General features: G+C 38.5%; 1 protein-coding gene across 3 annotated transcripts in view; it reads right to left on the minus strand.

Moving 5' to 3' along the window:
* Positions 1–2,222: 2,222 nt before the first annotated feature.
* NR4A3 (nuclear receptor subfamily 4 group A member 3) overlaps positions 2,223–24,865 on the minus strand; it is a 29,371-nt gene continuing 6,728 nt past the window's right edge. For all 3 annotated transcript variants that reach the window (XM_058831935.1, XM_058831933.1, XM_058831934.1), the window contains 5 exons: positions 22,765–22,894; positions 21,642–21,814; positions 16,155–16,354; positions 14,812–14,990; positions 2,223–5,407 (listed from right to left, as the gene is read on the minus strand). In XM_058831935.1, the coding sequence (XP_058687918.1) occupies positions 5,145–5,407; positions 14,812–14,990; positions 16,155–16,354; positions 21,642–21,814; positions 22,765–22,894 (945 nt within the window). In that variant the 3' untranslated portion in view covers positions 2,223–5,144. The remainder of the gene's footprint in view (positions 5,408–14,811; positions 14,991–16,154; positions 16,355–21,641; positions 21,815–22,764; positions 22,895–24,865) is intronic.

The following is a 24,865-nucleotide window of genomic DNA, read 5'->3' on the forward strand; positions in this document are numbered from 1 at the left end:
CTAAAATCAGCATAAGGTGGAATTCCATGCTTCTTTATAAAGAAAATCCTTGGTTTTGTGGGGTTAGGTCAGAATCTTTATCTCATTTGACTTTCACAGCCACATCACAATTTCAGGTTTTTAAACTCCTGTAATCAAATGCAGCCAGAACATTCCATATAAACATAAAGATGACTAATGCTAAAAGAGAAAACAGAGTAAAATTTGCTATAAGTGTTTCCATTTGATAAACAAGTTTCTTTTGCTTTTATTTGACAAATCACCACATTGGTAATACTTACAAACGCAGGTCTGGAATACAATTCTCAAATATGTCCTCTACTGTTAAGAATTTGATTAGCTGGCACCCCATTTATTCAATTACTACATCAATAGTTTGGCATTTTTAAAAGTTAATCCTTTTTGTCCATTATTAGTTATTGTTTAACCCATATCTTGCAATATTCCTAATGGTTAGCTTCATTAATTTAATAAAGGACAGATAAGTATTTATTTTCTAAATACTATCTATTGATAATAAATAAGATCTATTGATATTGACAAAACATGAGATTGAGTTTTTTTGAATAGTCTCATGGATGACTTCATAAGCAGGGTGAGAAAGGTCAGTTTGAATACCTGGATTATTTTGAATTTTTCAATGTTTTTATCTTGATTTTATAATTCATTACAGTGGCAGCATAATGGGAAAAAAAGGAAAACTAGATAAGAGTATTCACTGGACACTAGCTCAGCAAACAGAATGTTTTATGCCCAACTCTGTGACTGAGACGCTATATGCCCTTGGGTTGGCATTCTCCTATTTCTTTTTATTTTGTCTATTCAGACTGGAGCTTCTCCTGGGTGGGTACTGGAGGTGCTAATTAGAGTAGGTAGCAAAATGGGGTCCTGATCTCTGTTGTGGCCTCTAGGTGTTGCTATAATACAAATAATTAATCAAAAGACATGTTTTAGTGTCCACAGAGGGTGTTGCCAATTTTTCCAGAACCATGCTAAATTTTATACAGTTAAACCCCTCTCTCTGCCTCCTCTCTACAGCATAACAGAAATTTTAGCTTTGTATATTGGGCAAATGAACCTGAATGTGAAAAGTAAAAGTAGGAAAGCTGTAGAAAGATATTTGACTCACCTCTAGTCAAAGTCCCTCATTTTTGGGTGCCTTTGTGATAGTCTCTTGTCCAAGGGTGGTTGCTACTAGAGGAACCTGCTATTATATTCCTGTCTCAGCCCAAACTTCCACTGCCAAAAACCATTGGGTATCACATCACTTAACAAGGCCTCTGCTGCTGATGTGGTTTAGGGGTATAAGCACACAAGGCACACATAAAGACACAAGTGCAGGTTAGATCAGGACACAGACCTGTTCTCATGTCTAAGTATACGAGGCGCTAAAATAATTACAAACTGAGATACTTGTAAGTTCAGTAAGGATAAACGAACTTTGCCTTCTAGGGTGAAAATTCAGACCCTGGTGTAGCTTGATCTCAAGGTCTGCATATTTTGCTCAACAGGGGTCTAATATGCAAAACTCATTGTCATTATCATTAACAACCTTAAGATTTGTAGTTTAAATTTTAAAAATATGGCATAGGGGAAAAAAAAACCAAACAGAAAATAATTTGGAAGTGTTAGTGCAACCATTTTGTCATATTTCCAAGGAAGGGGCTGCCAATCCTGCAGCCCAGCACATCATTTGATGTAACCTCCAGCCGAGCAGCTCCTGCAGAACAGCCCTTGCAAAGGTGCGCCAGAGCCATCAGTACTCATGGCAATGCCTGGAATAGTGGCAGATGCCTCTCAAAACTGCATTTGTTGGAAATGCATTTGTAGCCAAACAGTCTGGCAGGGGATAAGTGATCCCTCCTGCAAAGCAACGGCACAGTAAGGAAAGGAGCTGGATGCACATTTGAAGAAAATGATGCAGGTGCCTGCTGGAGCGATGCCTTAGCAGGATTTACTGACGCAAAGGAGCTGAATACGGCATGGGAGATCTGTCCTCTTTCTGGCCAGACATAGATACTGTGAGCCCTGTAGCCATCCACTCCCTTCTCTGCAGCCTCATCAGCTCTGCATTAACTATAATCCCTTTTTGTCATGGAGAAGAAATACTGTGAGGGGTGAATAGTCTCTCTGCTCTGGTCGTTATGTGGTTCAACCTCTGGGACAACCACGGTCCAGCTCTCAATATCTAATTGAGATTGCATAACCAGATACTGCAGGCATATGTTTATATAAAAGCTATTTTAATCAAAAGATTAGCCATTAAATTGCCAGTGTTCTTAAGCATGCTTCACCAATTTTTCCACTTTTAAGACTCAAGTAGACAATTTTTTTAATGTTTTATAAATGATAAAAAATTCACATCAGATTTTAACAGAATTAAGCATACTTATTCAACACACATGGGGCCTCTGAAAAAAATGTTATTCAATTTAATAATTTTAATTTACATTGTATATGTACATGAGCATTTCTTTCAACCCACAGGTTAACACCACCAAAAAAAACCCAAAAAACCAAGAAGAAATAAAAAAAGAAAAAAAGTACTGTGGTTAGCTGAGTGAAGAAACTCTTGAGACACGGTTGTCTGAAATAAAATCAAGGCACTCTCCCTTAACACCTGATATATTCCTGAATTCTGCCTAGACAAAGGCATGTTCACACTGAGAGAGCTCTAAGAATAGTAGTAGATTTTTTCTGCATTAACTCTTTCTTTTACCACTGTGACAGGTCACCGGTTGTACTCTAGGATGAATCAGTGTATTGAAGTTGACATGAAGGACAATTCCACAGATGATGGGATTTGGGAGAGTATCACAGCTAAGACTATCTATGGAAGACTGGAGGACACAGACTACGTGAAATCTCACACGGGGCTCTCAACCTGCTTCCTCCCACTCACATTCCACTTAATAAATAAACCTTGCTCAACAAAAAAGCAATTTTACTGTACTATGCTGATTTGCTTGAAAATCCTTGATAAGGGCCCGCTTGCAAAAAGCTCCTGCAAGCCCCTGTCTGGCTGGTGCTCAGCACCTGGCAGGATTTGTCCACAGATAAAAGTAATTTCTCAAGGGACCTTGTGTCTTACACAAGGAGACAAAAGCAAACGTTCTTTTTTTGGATTTAATGTCAGTATGTTTTTGTATGCGCACATGTGTGTGAGTGTAGATATATATATATGTGTATATATATATATATTTAGTATATACAAAAGCAAATTCAGTCAAAATATATTTGTCTTGCTGGTCAGGCTTGTTACAGCAACCTACAAGAAACATTAGCTTCTCTGATATTTAATTATGCTATTATGTTTGCACATAAGCTTAAAAGTCAATACAAAAAGCAATACTTTTCCAAATATTATCTGCAGGTAAACCAGAAATATTAACTATAGTGATTAGAAGTCTGTTTCCCTATTGACACTACTATAAATCTTGATATAAGAATAATTTTTTCATAAAAGCACATCCAAACATAGTAAGTGATAAAATACCAGATTACTTTTTGAAAACCATACAGTGACTCGATATCTGGGTTATCCTTTGCAGCAATTAGGCAATTCATTTGGCATCTGTTTGATTGTATAATTTAATTTCCATATAAACAGCATAGTTTAAAAAAAGACAAAAGCTAGAATGTTTAAAGCTAACAAAAGATACAGTGACATCAGGTTGACATTCAAAAATTTTTTTAGCAAAATGACCAACAAAATTTTGACTTAATACAGTGCATATAAAGTTTTTTAGAACTGAACTTTTTAAATATTATTTGAATTTAGCAAAACATGAGCAAGATTTTAATATCAAAGTGCTAAACAGTACTGCCTTAGAAGTCACTGCAAATAAACTGTAAAACAACTCTGCTCGTGATTTGACAGATATTTTATATACAAATGGTTAATAAAAAGACACGCGCGCACACACACACACACACACAAATATAGGTATATACATATATATACATACACATTATATATATGTATATAGTTTTCCAACTGGTGTATCTGAGTCAGTGTGAACACCCCATTTAGTTATCATGTGTAACAGGGTTCCCATGAGCTGGCAGTCATTGCAATAAATACAGGCAAAGCCATTACAATATACCATGCATACAAACATTTATACAAATAAAGACACTATGCAACAAATTATCTCATATTAATATGGCATCAACAGTATAAACATACAAAAAGGAGTACGAACACGGAATGTTTAAACGCAGCCCACTATATCCTTCCTAGCACTTACATTCATACTATTTTACAAGACTTGCTTGTTCTTGAAAACCATCTTCTGTCTGTTTACTAACAAGTCGCTTGTGTTAGAAGTCTAGAACTGAACTATCCCTGATACTGACCCTGTATGCTCCAATCACTACTTACTCGGGTTTCCTTAGCTAAGGAACAACTGAGCCACAATTGCTCCCGTGTCTTCCACATACATTTGTCAATAAGTCACGCTACATGGAATCAAGTTTGGAAAACTCTGTCAGGTAAGTTAGTGCATGTAATTTTCTCCCTTGATTTCTTTTGTTTGTTTTCCTAGTAAAATAAATTAGTTAATAAACGAGACTTAGTAAGACAGCACTTTAAAAAATTGCACTTGAACATGGGAGCTAACAGCCATTGTCATTTTGCTATATTTGATTTGTATGAAATGTTTAATTGAATGTACTTGCTAAAAAAGTGAATTTTTGTTTAGATTGTGCTGATGTATGTGCCCTTGATGCAGGAAGTATGCTAAAGGTATCCTCACAAAACACATACTACCCTGGCAAACAACAATTTGCTGTTCTTTCAAACACAGCTTCTACAATTTCACTCCTCATAGACCATGAGGTGTTAAACAACAGATTTAAAACAGTCATGTTAACCTTTTACTGCTGCTGGGATAGCATTGTCCAAAAGTGCCATATTAGCCATTTAAAAAACCCAAATCACACAAAAGAAAACAAAGAACACAACCCCAAACCAGTAAGCCAGTAAGTTTCAGGCCTCAGGTTGTAAGGACAAAGCGCCAGAAAAGACCTCATGTTAGACTCGGAGCGGCTTTTCTGTTAAGTGAGGGCAGAAATGTTAGCTATAAGTCACGATCCATTTGCCTGCTCTGGTGGGCGTTTGCCTCTCAGGAGGGTGGTTTGACTCAGAAGGGTAAGGTGTCCAGAAACAGCCTGTCGATGATGGAAGGGGCTGGCACCAAATCTTCCAGTTTCAGGTAAAAGATGCGCTGCAGTCCCAGTGTGCAGAGAGAACGCAAGTCAGCCAGAACACCCAGTACCTTCGGCTCTGCAGACTCAAGCGGTTGTCCTTTGTTTTGGCAACTGAAAGTTAAGTGATCTTTCAAACTGCTTGTGATCTTGTTGCATAGCTCTTCCACTTTCTTTGGTTCTTTTAATCCATGTCGTTCTGCAAAGCCAGAGGAAAAACTACATCAGCATCCCTATCACAAATAGAGAGAATGCGTTTTCTTAGGTATAACCCAGGTGCATACTCTGGAACTCAGAGCAAAAAGTGCTCTGAAAGTAAATTTCTCAGAACAGCTGGGGTTACATGGTGTCAGTTAACCTTTTTGCCACACAAAATAAGTGCCCTTTTCTCTTTATCTACTAAAACAAGCGACAGAGATGCTCAGTTATGACTGAAATTCTGATACAAGGAATCCAAGCATCCTGCATATCTGACATAATTTTCATGATATGAGACAGAATTAATTGGGTGATTTGCCAGCAAAACTATCACAGGAGGTGTTTTGGACAATTCTATGCTTCCCCACCAGTTGTGAATGCTCAATAACTATGGCAACCATTATTTATTCAGTGAATTCAAGTGGTGATCAATATCCTTAGCTAGCTCCATCAGCGCCCAGCCTAGAATTCCACCAGGAATTTGCAGACACTCTTATAAGAAACTAAAGGCACCTTACTACCCTTTGTTATTTTGATCAGCTGCTGCTTTTTAGTTTATTCATCTTTAAAAGCTCTAAGATAAAAGAAGCCTGGAAGTTAACTATTTTGCTTTGAGTGAGCAATGCCTGAACAGCTGCTATGTTATCCATCACAAAAACCTCAGCACTCCTAAAAGGAAGGGGAACTGGGGTTTGTTCCCCTTCAAATATCTTTCTAAAATACTACAATGATGTTAAATGCATTCACAGTGCTTTATGCATAAGTAGAATGAATCAGATTTGTGATTCATTAAAAGCAGGCTTTTTACAGGGGAGAGGATTCTGTGTTGTTTGCTATCAAGGCTTAGTGGATGAGCTAAAATAACAGAACAAAAAAAAATTTCAGAACAAAAATCTCAAATTTGTGATGTATTCATTTGTCTATGACTTTATACACAGATAAGTAAGAAATGGCTTCACAGCAAAGCTTTAATAATTTACACATGAAACAGAACTGTGCCAGATATGGTAATCAAAGAAAGTGCAGGTTATATTAAATCAATTAGATATATAAAACAATGACAGCAGTGGATAAGGAGAAATTGTGGCAGTTCTTGTATTGGATGATTTTAAAGTCATTTCCTTCCCTTCTCTCACCCATCCCTGGCAGCCAGTAGCCACATTGTGCCCACTGTCCCAAAGCCTTGTTCCTCCATGGCAGGAGGAGCCAGCAATAGACATGTCATCTGTCTGTCCCTTAAAGAACAGTGAAAAGAGTACAGTTCTCTTTACTTCCAGAAGCAGGAGTAATGCCTGCACCAGGTGCAGTAATGCCTTGCCCAGGCCTGTGTATATAAACTCCTTGCTCACCACCTGTTTTGGCTTAGATACTCTTTACAAACCAATAAAACAGATGGGATTCAATGAGGGCAGTCAGAAATGCAAAGGTCTGGTGTTCCACTGATATTCACCCATTTTACAGGTTTTTTTTTCAAGTGTATTTACTTAGGCAGAGTTAGCTCCTGAATAATACTGGTTTGGGATCAGAATCAGAGATGTGCAGACATGGACATATCTGTCCAGAAGCTACTGTGCTCTATCATTTAAGTACCATCAATCTGCCCTGTTGTTTGAAAGCAACACTTATCCACCCAATGACATCTGCTTCAGACATCGTTTTCACCTTGCAGGAATTAAAAACCCTAGGTATTCTAAGTGCCTTGTTTACATTAAAACATGAGAAGTCAATGAATATTTAAAGCCTTTCCAGTAAATGGTGTATAGTGTAATTATGTAAGCCTTAGCTATACAGGTCACTGAGAGTAAATACTTAGGCAGATTCTGCCATTAAAAATCTTGGCAGATAAATATTTTATACAGGTTGGAAAAGCTGTAGGGGCTTTTTTTTTTTTTTTAACTAGCCTACTGAGAGAATCTGCAGGACATTAAATTAATCTTGCAATCTTTGAAGAGTTCCCATCTTTTAATCTGTTTTGTTTTCTAGCTGTGTAAGTGAAGATATTTTTATAGATGAAGGGAGCTGGGATACTAGAATGAATCCAAAACTTGACTACAAATTAGCAGAGCACATTTTCAAACCACTGCCTCAGTAGGTGTGTAGCTTGCTGCAGAGTATGGAAAATTATCTCTGTCTCTGGAGCACGCAGCAACTACTTTGTTAGCATTCCCAGCCAGAACTAAACGGCTTGTCTCCCACTGACAAGTTCAGAAGGTTTCATGAAAAAATCATGTCTTTTGTGAATAGCCATGAAATGTAGGTAAAACACTATGTATGCAAAGATTATCATATTAGTAGCCTTACTTTACATAACAAAATTGTGGAAATTCAGAATTGAGAGATACTCTGTCCTTAAACTCTGGTGCTACAATATTGAAGCAGTCCCTGATAAACCAAATTTGTTCTCCCCTGAGTGAATTGCCATACAATGGCCTTCTCTACTTGCAAATCTCCATAAGGGTCAATTCCTCATCCCTGGGACTGCCTCTAGGGGTTTCAGTCTTAAATTCCTAAGGCATCCATAGAAAATCAAAGCCATCTATGTGGAAGCCCTTCTGCTAGGGAAGGACACCACATGCACTGCCACTGCCACTGCAGTATCTGGTGTTAGAACACAACTACTTTCTGAAGAACACACCCATCTAAGAATAGGCTCCTCTCCTTAGTAGACTTTAGGCATCTAGGGCTTAATTTGCTCAAAGATTTAACAGGGTTCAAATAACAGAAAACATATTTTCTTGCCTTTTTCACATGCCCAGTTCTGTTTGCACAGAGGAAGAACCACAGTCTTTCTTATACAGCCTAGAGGGAGCAGCACAAGGCCCCTGTGGTAAGGGTGTGCAGTGGCACTGAAGCCAAGGGCCTCTAATCATTCGCTGTCTTCCACAGGATGTTCTTATCCACATGGGAATGATAAGGCCAAGATTTATCCCAAGAAGTACAGCTGGTCAAAATAGATTTTCTCTAACTGATTGAGGAGATGTGTAAATATTATCGTAGTCAGATTTTCTTATAATGACAAAGGCACATGTAAAGTGAATATAGGATTTCTCAGCTTGTAACAAACCAGGATTGTGCTTTAGGATATCATTGATTTTTGTGAGAAAAATGCTGATTTATGGCAGAGATGCTGTCAAAAATGACTCATCAAAAGTCTTGCCTCAAAATCTCTGCAAACTTAGCTCATCCTAGTAAATGGAACACAGCATGTTTTTTACACCTTTTTCCTTTTCTCGGGAATCTGAATGTGGTTTTGTGCTATCATTACACTGATCAGCAAAAACTCAACAGGAAGAAAACAAAGAAATCCATCCCCAGCTGTGCAAGTCCTTCTTTCCCTAACCTCTGACCTGAGGTAGATCATGCCAGGGTCAGGCAGACTGAGCACTACCTTTATAGAAAATGCCTCTCAGAGAGCACAAGTAGCTCAAAGACCCTGGGCTCTCCACTCTGTGTCACAGGGTATCACTTTTAGTCTCAATTCTGAGGTGTCCAGAAATGCAATGGATGAACACTGCAGACTTAAAATAGGCCTCTTGATTATCTTGGTTTCAATGTAGTTATGTGATTTTCTCTTCCCCCTTTACATTCCTCTTCCCCTTCTATAACTCAAATAAGCACAAAGCTCAGTTGCCTACAGCTTTCTCATGCGCACACACACAGGAACATTGCAATTTGGCAGATCCAAGAGTCTCCTTTCCTCTTGCAGTCTGGCCCATATTTATCCTGCCTAACTCTCAGACACTTCACAAGGGACCCCCAGCCTTGGTGCACAGATCTCCCAAACCCCTCCTAACATAAGTGTAAGGATAGGCGTTTTTAGAGGATTATTACAATTTTGGGTGGATGAATCATCTTCTGGAGGTGCCCTATATTCTCCATCAGCTGTGCAAGGTACCTAAAGTCAGGTGAGATGAGTGGCCACACAGAACACCACAGTTTGCTCCCTCTTTTAAGAAAACCACAATGTAACACGGAGACTGCTGGTTGCTGTAGAAGCAAGGAGTTCTTGCCTCAACAAAGAGGTGGGAGTGAAAAAGAAGGAGTGAGTACTTTACTTTGACACTGACAGTATTTCCCTCAGCTAAGTGGTGGGGGGAACGCAGACAATGCAATCTGGAGGGTATTTTTTTTATAACTAGCTCTCCTACACTCCTCCAGTCTGCCACCTGCTTGTATGTAGACCCAGCACATGAAGCACCCACTCCAGAGGATATCCTGAGAAGAGGACTGAAGGATATCTGCTGCTGAAGAGTAGGTAAGTCTCGATTCTGTTGGGAGGTTGGACAAACGCATGTACAGAAGGAACTGCAGCAGTCATACTCTTTTTAGCCAGACTGGTCTCATTACTGTTTCTTGGTATGACTGATGGTGCTAAAAATTGTGTTTGTAAACTGGAACAGAAAGCCCAACAGCAGGAAGACAAACACAAACTCCTAATTAATTGAAACCTCACAATATTCTTCAGTGGTCTGGTGCCAGTCTAACAAAGCATTAGGAGTATGAATAAGCCCAATATATATAGTGGTTCTAGGCTGGGCTGTAACGCACTTAAAATAAACCATATGCTGAAAGAGCTTGGCTGAATGAGGGCTAGCATGCTCTGTACTCAGCAGCGTCCCACTGAGAGTGTCAAGTAGGCAAAATAATAATGGTTTGATGTGGATAGAGAAAGGAAAGGGCCAAGAGGGAAACCTAATCAATGAGGAGAATGAGAGAGAAAATACCAGCAGTTCTAGAGCAGGCAGAAATTTGAGGCTAAATTAGAACGTGCCCTTGAGATGATCTGCAATGGACTCTCAGTCTTTCTATTTTCACACTGTTAAAACAAACGTAACAAATAGTCATTTGGAAGTTTAGGAAGCATTTTCAAGCATAGGCTGAGTTAGTATCTAGTCTACTCTGCAAAGCTTCATCTTCAACACCACCCAATCCATCACAGAGTGACTGTGCAGGAACATTTGTGATCCATAAACACACTAAACTCATAGAAATCGTCCATGTGGAATTAACAACAGAACTTGACCCAAGATGACCAGCATCTCCTTTCCTTGCTGGCACTCTTCTTTAGCTCATTAGAGGCTACATATCAACAGAATAAGTGATCCAAAGGAGAAGAGCATGACAGACCTAGTTTTTTGTACTTTCATAGTCATGTGAGGTGAGTGTCATGCATTGTTTCCTACCTAGTTTCTTCTGGGTGATGCTTAGAGCAATACTCATATATTGTGGAGGAAGTTGTGTCCAGCCTTTCTAAACCAACTAAAGGAAGTAAAAAAAGAGAAGAGAGACAGAGAGAGGAAGATCCTAAAGGAGCACCTTACAGTAAAAAGATGTGTTTTGGCACAACAGAGTTCTAAGTTAACTGTTTGCAAGCCTCCACAGTAAACCAGATGCCACTTCTTTCATTCTGGGTGCTCTTTTAAGCTGATGTTTTATCTGAGAGGACCTGAAAATTCATCAGCAATCTGACATAATGATTTTCCTTCTAGACAACATACCACAGATTTCCAGGACACATAAAATAGATAGAAAAAGCAAAAATATATGGACTTTCTAATGGAATATATAATGCAAAATATTGTACATACCTTTAGTTTTACTCAAAGCAAGCAATGTAGTGAACTACATTGAAAAGAACAAATGGCCCTACATGCCTATAACCATGCATCCTATGCTGTCACCTGCAGCTGTGGCTGGGATAGGACAAGGAGCTTTGTGGCTCCAAACAAGTCAGTAGGGTTAATTGAAAGTCACTGGAACTACTGGGGAGACAATTTGACATCCCAAAATTAAGGAACAGCCTTCAGTATATCTTAGGACACAGGGACCAGTGAAATGTCTTTTAGTCTCCGACACCGAACTCTACATTTATTCCCTCTTCCTTCATTGGGAGACAGATGTTAGCTCTCCCTGTCACTCTTGAAGAACACAGACAGAATATGTGAGAATAGTGACTTGTCTTACTCTTCTCCCTCAGCAAAAATGTCAAAATTACTAGTATACAAGAGGTTTTGCTTTCTAAGAGCCCATCTTTGTTCGGGCTAAGAACAGCACTCATGAAATCAAGAAGAGTGAACAAGTCATTATTGCCAGAAGAAATTCTTCTTTGAATTCGATGCTACCGAAGATGCTGTACAGTATTAAAGCAGGCTATGACTACTACAGATCACAGGGCTGTTTTCTTTTCCTCTTTTTTGGTTAAGTCATCAAATCATAAGCAATTTGTGTGATAATCAAGAAAATTTTGTTCAAGGCAGCATTCTGGTTTTGCAGTGTTGTTACTAAAGGCAAACAACTAGATTCACAAAAGAAAGCTTTCCCACTCCTTCTTATTTTAAAGCCTAATGACATGGATATCCACCTGGAACATGGGAGAACCATGGTCAGATTCCCTTCCTGTTGGAATCAGATCAGAGATAGGGCCTTGGGTGTCTCTCTGACCATCAGCTTGTCCACAAATCACCAGACACATCAGCCATTCTGTGGCCTGTGAAACATTTCAAGTTGTCTTAAGACAAAAGACAGTGGTACTCAATAACTGGATATCCTGTGCTCCTGGGAAAGGCTGCTCTTCCTTGGTCTGACTCACAGAAAGGGCTTGAAGCAGTTTGCCAACTACCCATTGCTTCCAACAATCCATTACAGCAGAAAAGGGTGCCTTCCCTGGAGATAAAGAATGGCAACTAAAACCCCCATCCAAATCTAAGCCAAGCCTCAAAACAATGTTTAAAAATGTTCAACATTTCAGACTTCGGGTTTCGTTTTTCCAAATTTTCTCTTTGTTATTTTTTTCTCATTTGGTGTGACTAGCGGAAAACCAATGTGTGGCCTGTCATACTCAAACTGCAGGGAGGAGACAAGAAGCCATTTCTTGTGGGATGCCACATCAGAGCCAAATCTCAAGGTTTTCCTGAATAAAATGTTTCAATATGCTAGCTAGAATCACCTGATTTCCTCTTACTTTATCATTAATAGTAATAGTAATACTTATTACTTACTTTAATAATAATTTTAATATTGCTAATCATTATACAATGCTATATTTTTTCAGGTTACCAAATTTCTGGCTGAGTCCCTGAGTTAGCTAACTGCCCTTGGACATCTGAAACCTGTGACTATTAAGTCACTAGAGCTTTGGTCTAATTTAGATCACATGAAAATACATCCTGTCCTTAGACCAAATCAGCAGAGATATACCAGCCTCATGAAATAAAAGAATAAGCAGAAAACAACATTATTTTTAAACGCCATCTCACACAGGAGAGAAAATCAAGAGCTTCTTGACAAACAGAGAAAAATCTTAAAGCTTGTATGTACAAGGAAGTTGTATGTACAAAGAAGTTGCCTTTTAAAGGCAACTACTGCTTCCATTTGTTTAGAAACTTTGGGAAGACCAGCACAATATAGCAAACTCCTGGAAGTGTTGTGATCAAGGAAAAGAAGAAATGTGGGTTATGTCCAACTAAAACCTATTTCTAATTATCCTAGGGTGAACTGCACCAGTCACTGGACAACTTTGACTCCTCATGAAAGGGCAAGCAAGCAGTGCTTTTAACTGAATAAATTACCATGTTAAAACAGAACATGGTTTTGCAAGGGGAGTAAGTTTTCCTCCTATACATTTGCTTTTGCTACATTCACTTAGCTTGCTGGGAATCCTGTTCATCAACCTGCATACTCTCAGTCTCCAGGAGGATAATCAAGAACTACCTATTGCTACCTAAAAAACACATATCTCATATATAGAAAATAATCTAAATTATTCATATGTGCTACATATATGAGCATATATGCTTGTATGTAAATATATAGAGCGAGGGACAGCACCTGTCCTTGATTTAGAGATCTCTAAATGCATATACATACATAAAAACATTATGTATGTATATAATTATGCTTACACATACACATATATGTAGGTGTTTATAGCACATATATGTAAGTATGCGTGAACATATGCAAGTGGATGTATACATTCAGGAGAAAAAAAGTGAATTGGGAATGTTCTTTCTGACTTTAACATACCACTCATTTCAGGAATTTTTTTATACAGAGTAAAGCAGCTTCAATTAGTTATTCTGGTCCTAAATGTTTTATCAAAGAAAACAGAATTTGGACCTTAAAGTACCCTTTCCAACTGCAGAAGAAATGAACAGAAATTAATAAAGAAACTGAAAATACTTAAGAAACAAAGAGCTACATACATACATTAACCCTTCACCAAAATGCAGGAAGGCAGCATACCGTGCAAACTCTGAAACCAAAATCTTGGTCCCACAAATGTCAGCAGGAATTGGCCAATTTTATTTTTTATATCTGTCATTGAGTGTTTTATCTCAGGGTTGCCCTGACATCATCTCATCCTGGGTAAAATGAAGACTACAGCTGGTATTGTTGAGGCCACTGCTTGCAAAGTAGTGGATGACTGAAAAGCAGAAGGAAATCAATATCTATCCCAGTGGAGCTTACATACATCCCTGGGAAGATTCAGCTCAGGGCACACTGAAGCCCTGTCTCACACTGATGACACAGTTGCACTGTTAAACTACCAGTTTTTCTGGTATGAGTGTGAGGCTCTTTGTGGAGATGACTTCTGCTCCAAATTCTGCTGAGTGGTTGTCAGACACCCTTTCTCCCAACCCCTTCTGCTGCCATCAGCCATGACTCTTCTATTGCAAGATGTCCAAGGTATGCAGTGGCTTTATTGTTTCAGGAATGCAAAAATTACACTTTAAAAGGTTATGTTCCTCTGTTTTGTACTTACTGGACAGATTTGGCAGATTCTGACATTAGTTTCCTGCTGTTCACCCCAGCAGGCAGAAAGGGTCATATGGTCACATGCACACCCAAAAGCTTTTGTACTACTGTGGAATGTGACTTTTTTCTCATTATTCTCTGATTTTCCTCTCTCAGAAAAGCAGTACATGGAATACCTAGGCTGGCCTGGCTATACCAATAAGCCTGCCTGCCCTCATGGAGTACTCTTTCTGGTCTAGCTATCTTGCTGAGAGATGAGCTGTGCTAGCTGTATGGCTTCTAGGTCTCAAGCTGCCTTGATATTACTATTCCTACACAGAAGACCTAGCTCTGGTAATTTCATTAATATTTTCTGGGACTTCAGCTAGTGCCTTGAATATTTTTGTAGGAACTACACCATTTGCTTGGAAGCAGTTTGCTTTTTAGAGACTACTCCAAGAAAACAATGAAGTTGCAAAGAAACAGTTTACATTTTAAGAGGAGTGTCTGATAGCCTAATGTCAATCCACAATTTCAGGATGGGCATGTTAGTGCTTAAAAATCAAAATTTCTTCACCCTGAATATAGCTAAATTAACTGAAATGCTTGAATCTACAATAAAGCACAGCACTAGAGTATGAAGCTTTCTGTTGGCAAAGGAGCACTTACCTGTAATCATAGTTAGAGCTGATAGACTTGCTAAGGCTGGGATATCAAGGTTAAGGCTCTTTAAATTTAAGGAAAAGTCTTTAATAGAGTCGAGCCACTCCCCAAATCCACGAAGGCACTGAAGTCTATGAAGCACGAGTCCATTGCAGAATACAAACTTATCCTCAGCAGTATCAGACCTCAAATAAAAACAATTGAAAAAATTACAAATGCGTCTTCTACTTTACAGAAAAATGCATAACCAGTATTGAAGCGTCTGTCATTTAAAATCCAAGGCATATTATCCTGAGACATATGTGGGCATTCACGTTTGACAATATGTTTCTCCCTTGGGGCCAAAGTACAACAAACAAGCTTCTGTGATTGCTTACTTGGTAGAGTTATAAGCCTGAGGTTAGCTGTAGCATGTGGTGTAGACTGTCTAATTAGTTAAGATTTTGGTCCTGCCCAAAGGCATAAACAGAGAAGACATTTTGCATTAAATACTGTATGTTTGAACCAAAGGAATACTGAGTGTATTTTGACATACAAAACTAATAAAAAGATAGGTTCTGCAACTCTCAGCATATACTTAGTATCATCTGCTTTTATCAGATTGTAAAAATTGGCAAGCAAAAAACAACGGAGAACATGTGCAGTAATGCAGGACAATACACATAACTGCATAAACTCTTTTATTTGAAAACCTGTCAGCAAGAGGGAAATTACAGCCAAACTCTCCTCTTTTTCCCTCTCCATTACCAATAATTTTGTTAAAAAACACATGCAAAGGTTGTTTTCAACCTAAATAAACAATGGCACAGCTGAAATCACCAGTCTGCAATTTTGCCAGTTCCTGAAAGTGGATTTGGTAAAGTGTCTTAACTAGTTCTAGACTGACAAACAGCATCTCACTCTATTAAATGACTTGGCTAAACTAAAAAGAAAACCAATCTGAACAAGATTTTAAATATTTTAAAAGGGAGATGACAAAGGGAAAAGAAAAAAACTTTAATACTTGAGGTGTGTTTCTATATTTCATACTTAAGAATATGAAGAAGGCTTGGTCAAATAGTACCTGAGGATCAATTTTGATTATTATGTAGGAAAAAGATGGGACAGATCAAGTAAAAGAAGCACATAAGTGACACCTATGATCTCTTTTTAAATTACCATCTTGATTTTTCCTGCAGTGTAAAACAAATTAAACATTACAACCTTTGTATGCAGACATTGCTGATTTTTTGTGCTTTTTTTTTGGTACAAATGACAATGTTCAAAGATAGCGCCATATTTACTCCTTAAAAATATTCAGATAGATGATTTTTCACATCATCTTAAGAGGAAATTAAATACATAGTTACCTGATGGAGAGTCTTAGTACAAACAGCTCCAAAAAAGCTGATTCTATGAGTAATGTCTGATCTTCTTTTGGGAGGTCAGTAAATCCTGGGATTTTTTCTGCCCAGCCTCTAGTTATGTCAATGGAGGCAGTCAGAAGATTATAGAACTGTTGTACATGTTCTGCATCTGTGCCTGCAGCAGCCTGATCAGTGGAACAGTACTAAAATGAAAGCCACAGAAAGCAAGGTTATATGCATTTAAGGGCATTCTGTGAAACATACAGCATTACTTGCCCAACAACATTTCCTTCTGTGGCAAAGCTGGTATTATTTACAAAGACATAAAAAATCGGTCTACATCTACCTACTTATTTGGTTACCTACGGGCATTTTGTTATTCAGATATTACAAAAATATTTCCATATGTATAGAAGTAATTTCAAATTTATAACTAAAATACAATATCACATTTTACAAGTATCTATATGCTATTAGTAAACAGAAATAGAAACCTGGTGGGTAGGATAATTTGCATCACACTAGAAGAGGAACATTATTTAGCTTACTACAATGAAACACTTTTCCCATTGATGAATTTGTCTGAGTATGTCATAAATGCAGATTTCTTCCAAAACCTCACAAAGTGCATTTTATCTGACAGTGATAGAGACACATAAGATAAATCACATTTTATCTAACACATGCAGCATTGCTTCATTTGAATACAGAATTGGTTCAAAGTAAACCAGCTGCCCCATATCACCTCTTATCCTTCAAATTGAAGCATTTGAGGTTCAGCAGAACCTATTATCCTGCTTATGTGGCCATAACTCTTCCAGGCAGCCATTTGACAGTCTCAGCTTGCTCAGCTTCCCTGTGACCCTCTGACAGCTCCCTCCCCACTATCTCCTACTTCATCACCAGTGGATCCCTGTCACTCCTTTGACACTGCTCTCTCTCTCTCTTGGCAGAAAATACAACAGGAGCTTTTGTGGCTTAGTTCAATTCTGTGCTTGGAAAGTGCTGCTGGTTTTCTGAACAGGTACTGAATAATGTGGCATTTATTGTAGTAACATCCTCATCATCAGACAGGGATGGGTTATTTCTGGGAGAGATTTCATACCCAGGAACTCTCTTATGAGTTCAACCAAAGCAAGGCTGAGGTAGTCTCCCTGGCTAAAAGAAGCCTGCATACCCTTTGGAAACAACTTCCCACATGCATTTAGGCTTGAGTCCATCAGCCCAAAGGCCACTCTAGCAACTCTCCAAGCCAGAGTGGAAACAGAAAAAAACTCTTTCCCTATCACTAACAGTGGTCTGGCAGCCTGGGAGGACCATATTACAACTGTGGGCTGCAGATATCACCCAAGCTGCTAACTGCAACCCAAAAGTCACCTCTGTGCAGGACTGAGAGATGGGGCAGCAAGCAGAACTTCTCAGGTAGCTGCCCTGTACTCTGCCTCTCCTAGCTGGAGCTGGTTGCTGTTGGCAGGTAAGGGATGAAGGACAAAATGTCAGAGTTGCTGACTGATGGAAGAACCATAGCAACCCTAGAGACCTCTGTCTGTATCTAGGTCCTGGTACTAGCTCTTAGTGACTCTGTTCTGCTTACCCAACACTAACTGCATGAGTTTATCACAGTAAGTTCCAGCTCACATCCCTAATCAGCTGGTGACACATGTGCAATCCTTCTTATAAAGTTCATATGGAGACAAATTTTGCCTCAGCTGCTCCAAAGGATCCTGTGACACTGAGGCAGGTAGAGATCACAATACAGAGAAGGTGGGGAGCAGCAGTAGAGAAATCTGTATGCTGCATCATCTTTGTGTTCAGACCCCCACTTGAATGGAGCAGTTGAGGATGCTCAAGCATCAGGAATCAACTACTCCTGGCACCGGACTGCAGCAAGATGCACACAAGTAATTAATGGGTAGGAAAAGACAATTTGCTTTTTCAGAGACCATGCATGTTCTGGACCCTCTCTAAGTGAAGCTGCAGAGCAAGCCACAAGTGTGCATTCTGGCTCTGGGAGATATGCTTTGCTACACAGCGGCTGACCTATGACTCTTTCTTACTGCACAGGGAAACTTAACAGGCTGATGGAAACTCCTGCCTCATGACAGGTATTGCTCAGCCAAGACATGTTCTTGGTCCTTTGAGCAGTAAATGAAAAAATATACTACCCATTCTGAATGAGTTCATTCTAAATATAACTCATCACAACAGCATAATTATGCCAGGTGTTAATTTGTTCCCAATATTTATAAAACATTCCTTTGGCAAAAGTAAGGTAAAGTTTAAACATTTTCTAATGAAGCTGAATGCTGCATTATGTCATGTAACTGTGAATGCTACAGTGTGGTATACCCCATGCTGGGCACTGAATCAAATTAAATGCATCAAAAAAAAATTATAACCTGTATTTTTTAACATAGTCTATCCCACGAGACCAATTTTAGAAGAAAGGTAAAAGATTATATGGAATTGTATAATTTTCAGCTGCTTGCTATAAAGTATTAGAACTTAAAAAGAGTTGTCAAAATAAAATATTATTTACTTGTAACAGACTTAGGAGGATACAAGTAACAATAAACAATATGTATGTTTCTGTTTCATGAACCACAATTATGGGTTTTTTCCATGATTATTTCATGGAGAAGAAGTGATATTTGACCTAACTTGTGACCAAGACAGCTGGCAATCCTGCCCTTGGTCAGGAGGCCACAGGACGGAAGGGCTTCCTCCGATCTGCACTTCTAAACCTGCCCTATGTAAACTGGAGCCAAACGGGGAGAAAGACAAGAGGCAAAGCTCTGCCCCCCTCTCTTCCTTGGAGCTCCTTTGGGAGTTAAATTAAATATGACTGTTACTTAAGGAGGGATCTGCTTGTGCAAGCAATATTAACTTGTATGTTATATCTGAAGACATTTGGAAAGCCTGAGGTTGGGGAGCCTGATAGCACAACTTAGCTCTGCCCTTTGCCTGCTTTCATCAGTTGCTCATCAATGGCTATAGCTGCAAAAGCCTAACAATAACTTCTCTGCACAGACGAAAGCCTACACTCATTTTTCCAAAAGCCACGATATGTGCTTAATTTTGTGGCCCAGGAAAGGGGGGGGATGATTGCCTAAATGCTGCACTCCCCCTCTGAAAAGGCAACATTTCTATTCATGTTGGTGCCTACCCTGCATGAATAAGAATGGCAAGATATTGGGTCTGTTTCTCATCTCACTTCCTTAAAAGCGTAAACTCGGAATTGTACCAGTAAACAGGTGTGAGACCAGACTACGGCCCTTGGCAATTGCCTTTTGACACCAAGTACCTAAATATACCACTGCTGTGGACTGGTAAGTTAAAACCAGCGCTGAGATGAAAAGCAGCCATGTTCTGAACAGAACTGTTTCCAACGTTTTGGTGTAAAGTTTGTAGCTTATGTAACTTATTTTTTGTTTTGTTTTCTTCCTGGGTTGCTCTGTGTGTGTGTGTGTGTGTGTGTGTCTGCAGGGCTTTCTGGAGGGAAGGGATACACACCTTTCTCCGAAACTCCTATCAATATTTTTAAGACAGTCAAGATATTACAGCTTGTAAACATTAAGACCATGCTAAACATTAAGGTCGTATCTGCAGAAGTGTCAGGGCTAACTCCGAAGCCAGGTTTCCAGATCTGCCCATTTGTGGTGCACAGCAAGGTCACAGCCTAGCTGAACATGCCGTAAGTTAGTCTTTACAGGTACACAATTATTCTTCATAGGAATATCTTAGCATTGCAGTGTGTTTATGGCATGTTTCAATAAATTCATTAAATTCAGTTGATCTTGCTCTTTACATAGCATTTGTTTCTGACCTCCTCTAACTTTTCAAAATAAGTATAATGGTCTATGAAAAACATAAGAATCTACTAATTTGTTGTAGAATATTTTTGTCATTTCAGTACCGCTGGGCATAACAGACTATTATATATTTTAGTGTAAAGAAAAACTTAGATATTAATATGTTCTAACAGATAATCATACTTAATCTTTTAGCTACCAAGACTAAATTAATTTACTGTCAATCATACGCTCCCTGTAATGTCCAACAGAATTGCTCAACAACTAAATCTGTGGATTGTTTTCATTAAAAGAGAAATAATTACTGTAGGACAAAGAAAAAAAATCACATAAAAGTACATAGTTTTTGTTCAGTTTTCTGTAAAAGCAAAAGAACTTTATATCAATAAATAAATACAAACTATGGCCTCTGGACTCCTGTAATTCTGTGGAACCCAGCAGATTTCTATCAAAGAGCACAGCTCATCACACACCTTGGTGTTTACAGAATGAACCCTGAGACATTCTGGGTAAGTTAAGGCACATGTAGATCTTGCTAATGCATTCTACCCATAGTACGTTGTCATACACTGAACAGCTAGATTCTTGATAATAACTTGAAAAATTATATGATTTAATACTTACAGATTAGTTTGAAGAAAATATGTTACAGCATGCTTTAAATTGCTAAATTATATATATAAGTATCGTTTAAAATAGCATAACTTAATTTTTATATAATTGCAGTAAATATGCTTTAGGATTAAATATTACTTAGCAACAAGTGATAAATGGCCAATGGAGCTATTGTCTGAGCACAGCTGCTATTTTTTACAATCTCAAATTTAATCATATTTCTTTAAGGGGGAAGAATTTGATCTTGCTTTTCCATAGCTGTAGTCTTTTCTTATCCTGTATCAACTTGCCTAAGAATTGCATTTAACAAGCCATTTCAATGCTGTATTTTGATAACTACAGAATATTTTTTTCAGCTTTCAGAATATTCAATGAATTTTTATATTGTGACTATGCTACATTAAAGAACAAGGTTACAAAAACATATAACCTCTAGTAAAGCTTTGCTGATTTTTCAGAATTTTAATTTTTAAAGGCTTGTTTTAAAAATGTGAGTTTTACTGAAGGAATATTTATGCTGGGGTATCCAAAGCCAACCCTGTTGCCATTAAAATAATGGCAAAATTCCTATTATTTCAACAGGAATTGTCCTATTCATCCACTGTCACACTCTGCAACCCTTCTATCTGAATATTAGGGAAGTGCTGTTAGATTTTAGCCTTCAGGAAATGGAAGTTAAGATATTGGACATTCAAGTACCTGCTCCTGGTTAATCAGTTACATCATAATTGATTGTGTTTTGTCACAGCCTTTTTGCAAGAAGAGTGCTATATTTATCTATGTATTTTTGCTTTCACTCAGCCACTGAATGTACTGCAGATCATTAGATTATTTTGTGATTGAGATCCTCACAATGAATAGTTACAAACACTAATATCTACGGCACTTCCTTTACTCTCATTGTCCACCTATCATGAAAAGACAACAGCGGGCTGGACAAATTTCTACACTCGTCCAAATTTCACACTTAATTTCATTTTGGCAAACCAACTGGTCAGGAGAAATGCAGCTCACAAATTATTTCTGTGCGGAAAGCAAATAGGGAAAGAAAAGTGAGACATACTCTTGAATAGTCCAGCTCCCTGGGCGTGGAGTCGGTTAAAGCTCGAACGAGGGCATTCATCATGCTGATGGGAGGAGAGGGCGGGGAGGGCTGAGAGGGTTCTTGCTGTAAGGGGCTCTTTGGTTTGGAAGGCAGCCGACCTCTTCTCCCTTTCAGGCTGTCGGTACGGACAACTAGGTGAAAAAAAACCCAAGGGAATCAGGTGTGAAGGTACTGGCAAATAATGTCCATCAGAATGAACACCCTGCTTTCCTTACAGTGGCCAGACCAGCAAAAATAAGAGCATTTTCCAGTTTCAGCACATGCTCTTTCATTGCAAAGGAGCACAAATGGCACCAGAACTGTGTCAGACCTATGATCATAAGCAGCAATGTAGCTGCTTAGTGAGAGCCCAGCTGTGTTCCTTGTGTCCATGCTTTGTTCGCAGCACGTCAGTGTGCCCGTGTATGTGTGCCCGTGACACTCCACTGCTGAAAAAAAGCTGAATGTGAAATATAGATTTTAGTGTTTCTACCACCAGTGTCCCTGTTAAATGGCAGAGGCATTCATTCAAAGTAATTTTAGCTTTCTTGAAGCATTTGAAAAAATACGGTCACACTATATAGGTTATATTATCCATGTCAGTATTTGCAGTGGGGCTGCTCACACAATATTATTCACATGCTTAAATATTTGCAGAATTGGGACTAATGAGTTGATCCTGTTTCCATTTAAATTAATTGCAAATTTACAATCAGCTTATGGGAATGAAGGGAGATCCTATGTTAAAATGCACACAGTCCAGTGCAGCCCCCAGTGAGCTAACAAGGGGAAGCCAACAGCATTATCGAGCAATGTTCAAAGTTAATAAAGGAGACATTTTGGCCACTGTCAAATTATCCTCTTGTGACCTTGCTGCTCTTGAACTCTGGGGTCTATAGTCTAAATATGATAATTGGGGTGAAAAGCACAAAATCAATACATTATTACATAAATGCACATATTTTGGGGTAAATTATGAATCTCATCACTGTCAAATTTATTGTAGAGACATCCATGTTCACACACTCACACACACAGAGACACAGACTCATTAAACATAATATTTTAGTTTTCTGGGATCATAAATAGCCACAGTCCTTACCTTCTTTAACCATGCCGACACTGAGACACTTCTGGAACCGGCAGTATTGGCATCTGTTACGACGTCTCTTGTCCACTGGGCAGTTTTTATTTGCCAGACATACATATTTTGCATTTTTCTGAACTGTTCTCTGTGAAAATGCAACACAAAAATAGTAAACTGATTGTTTCTTGAGCAACTTAGAACCTGACAAAATGCGTTTTAATTACAACATGAAAAGTGACAGTGCAATTCATATAATTAGATAAAATTAATTTCCTAACACACTAGCCTGCAGGAAAAACAATTTTATTAGTGCTAGCTGCTGACAATGAAAATCATCTAGGATTGTTCTGAAGCAAGTCTCTGGAGACAGGCAACTTTGAATGATAAAATCATATCTGAAATTACCAGGTCATCACATCTACCTTTGGGGATTAGATTATCTCCGCTTTTAATATCCCTTTGGGAACAATTTTCTACTTGGTTCATTCCCTTGATTATTGCTGACCTTATTAAAATAAAATCAAAATTATCTGCAATGTATTTCTCTTGCTATCACTATTGTTAGTCAGATACCACAATAACTGGTTTGGTTAGCCATTAAAATCATCAGAGAGAAAAATAAAAATACAAGAAACCCCTACAAAATATGTTTTGCTAAATGCTCTCTGAAAGTTAACCTGACCTGAGGAAAAAAGACAGAATGATGACATAGTTATGTAAATTTAAATAACTCTAAAGTCATGTTGAAAAAAATAAAATCAAAATTTGTAGAAACCTGGTAAGCTTTGGAAGAATGTAAGAAATATTAATGCAAAAAGCTATCATGCTGCCATGCTTAAAATGAAAGATACATCAATAAATAACATCCAAAAAAGTATTACTAGAAAAAACACCAGGAACAAATTTATCAACTCAACAGTCAATATTAAATCTTTCACTGCAATTAAATTAATGGATAAATTTTATTCCATAATTTGTGTTTGTTATAAAATAACAGCCTCAATGTACTAAATGTAAGAGATACTGCAAATATTGTTCATTGTGATTTGGAGCTGAAAACAGTTTAATTTTGCAGAATAAGTTACAACTCAAGGACATGCTATTGATTTCCACAGGGGCAGGTTTGGGATAATAAGAGTTGCTTTTTCCATGTTATTTGTGTCCCTTTTCTAGTTATATCTAAATAACAAATTAGTTTTATAGGATATATGTATGTTGTCATATGGTCAAAGGATTATTATTATTAATAGCTCCACCTACAATAAAATAATGTTGTAAGCCCTCCCCCCAAATATTTAGGGACTGTTTTTGTTCCCATTGTATCTTTTACCAGAACAGAGGCATAGCTGCTATCTTAGAAAGAAGAAATACACAAAATCAACCCCAAACATTTCAAATCTTAAACTTGCTGCCCAAAACCATCCTACCAAAAGTCGATTGCAAGGTCTTCACTTAAACAAGCTATTTCTGAAATTAATACTGGAATCTCAACTCAGTCTGCTGAAAGGAAAATACAAAGCACCCAAACCTAAGATAAAAAAAGAGTATATTCAGCTCTTGAAAATATAAGCACAGAGCTTCCACTGAGAAACTGCTGTGTGCAAGTTATTCGCGTTGCTAGTCAGCTGCAAAGCTGCCCTCATTGCAGAGCAGGCACCAGGACCCTGTGCAGTGCTTAGTCACTGCTCTGCAAGCAGCTTTACCCTGGTAAGGACTCCCCGGGCTCCTGAGCTGAAGGGTAATGACAAGGCAGCAACCAAAAGCAACAAGAAGTACTTGGGTTTGTCCCATGAGTGAAACCAGTTTCTTCCTGGTGCTGACCACCCTGAATTCCTGCTCACACCGATCGCCCCTGGACAACAAGCGGCAGCGCTGCCACCACCTAAAATTAGTATTTATTAGTGGACTTTACGATTTCAGGGATTTTTTTCAAAGTGTAATTGGAATTGGAGTAAAACCCAGGCTGAATGTACTCCAATGAGTTCCAATGCAGTTTATAGCTTAAACTGGGGCGAGCTATGTTCCATTGAGGAATGCTGGCAGACCGGAGATATGATTCCCCCAGATCACTGCCATGGCCTCTTCCCAGCAGAGACTGCCTGATCCTCTCATCCTA

The sequence above is a fragment of the Poecile atricapillus genome, chromosome 2 (assembly GCF_030490865.1).
Source record: "Poecile atricapillus isolate bPoeAtr1 chromosome 2, bPoeAtr1.hap1, whole genome shotgun sequence".
Classification (NCBI taxonomy): Eukaryota; Metazoa; Chordata; class Aves; order Passeriformes; family Paridae; genus Poecile; species Poecile atricapillus.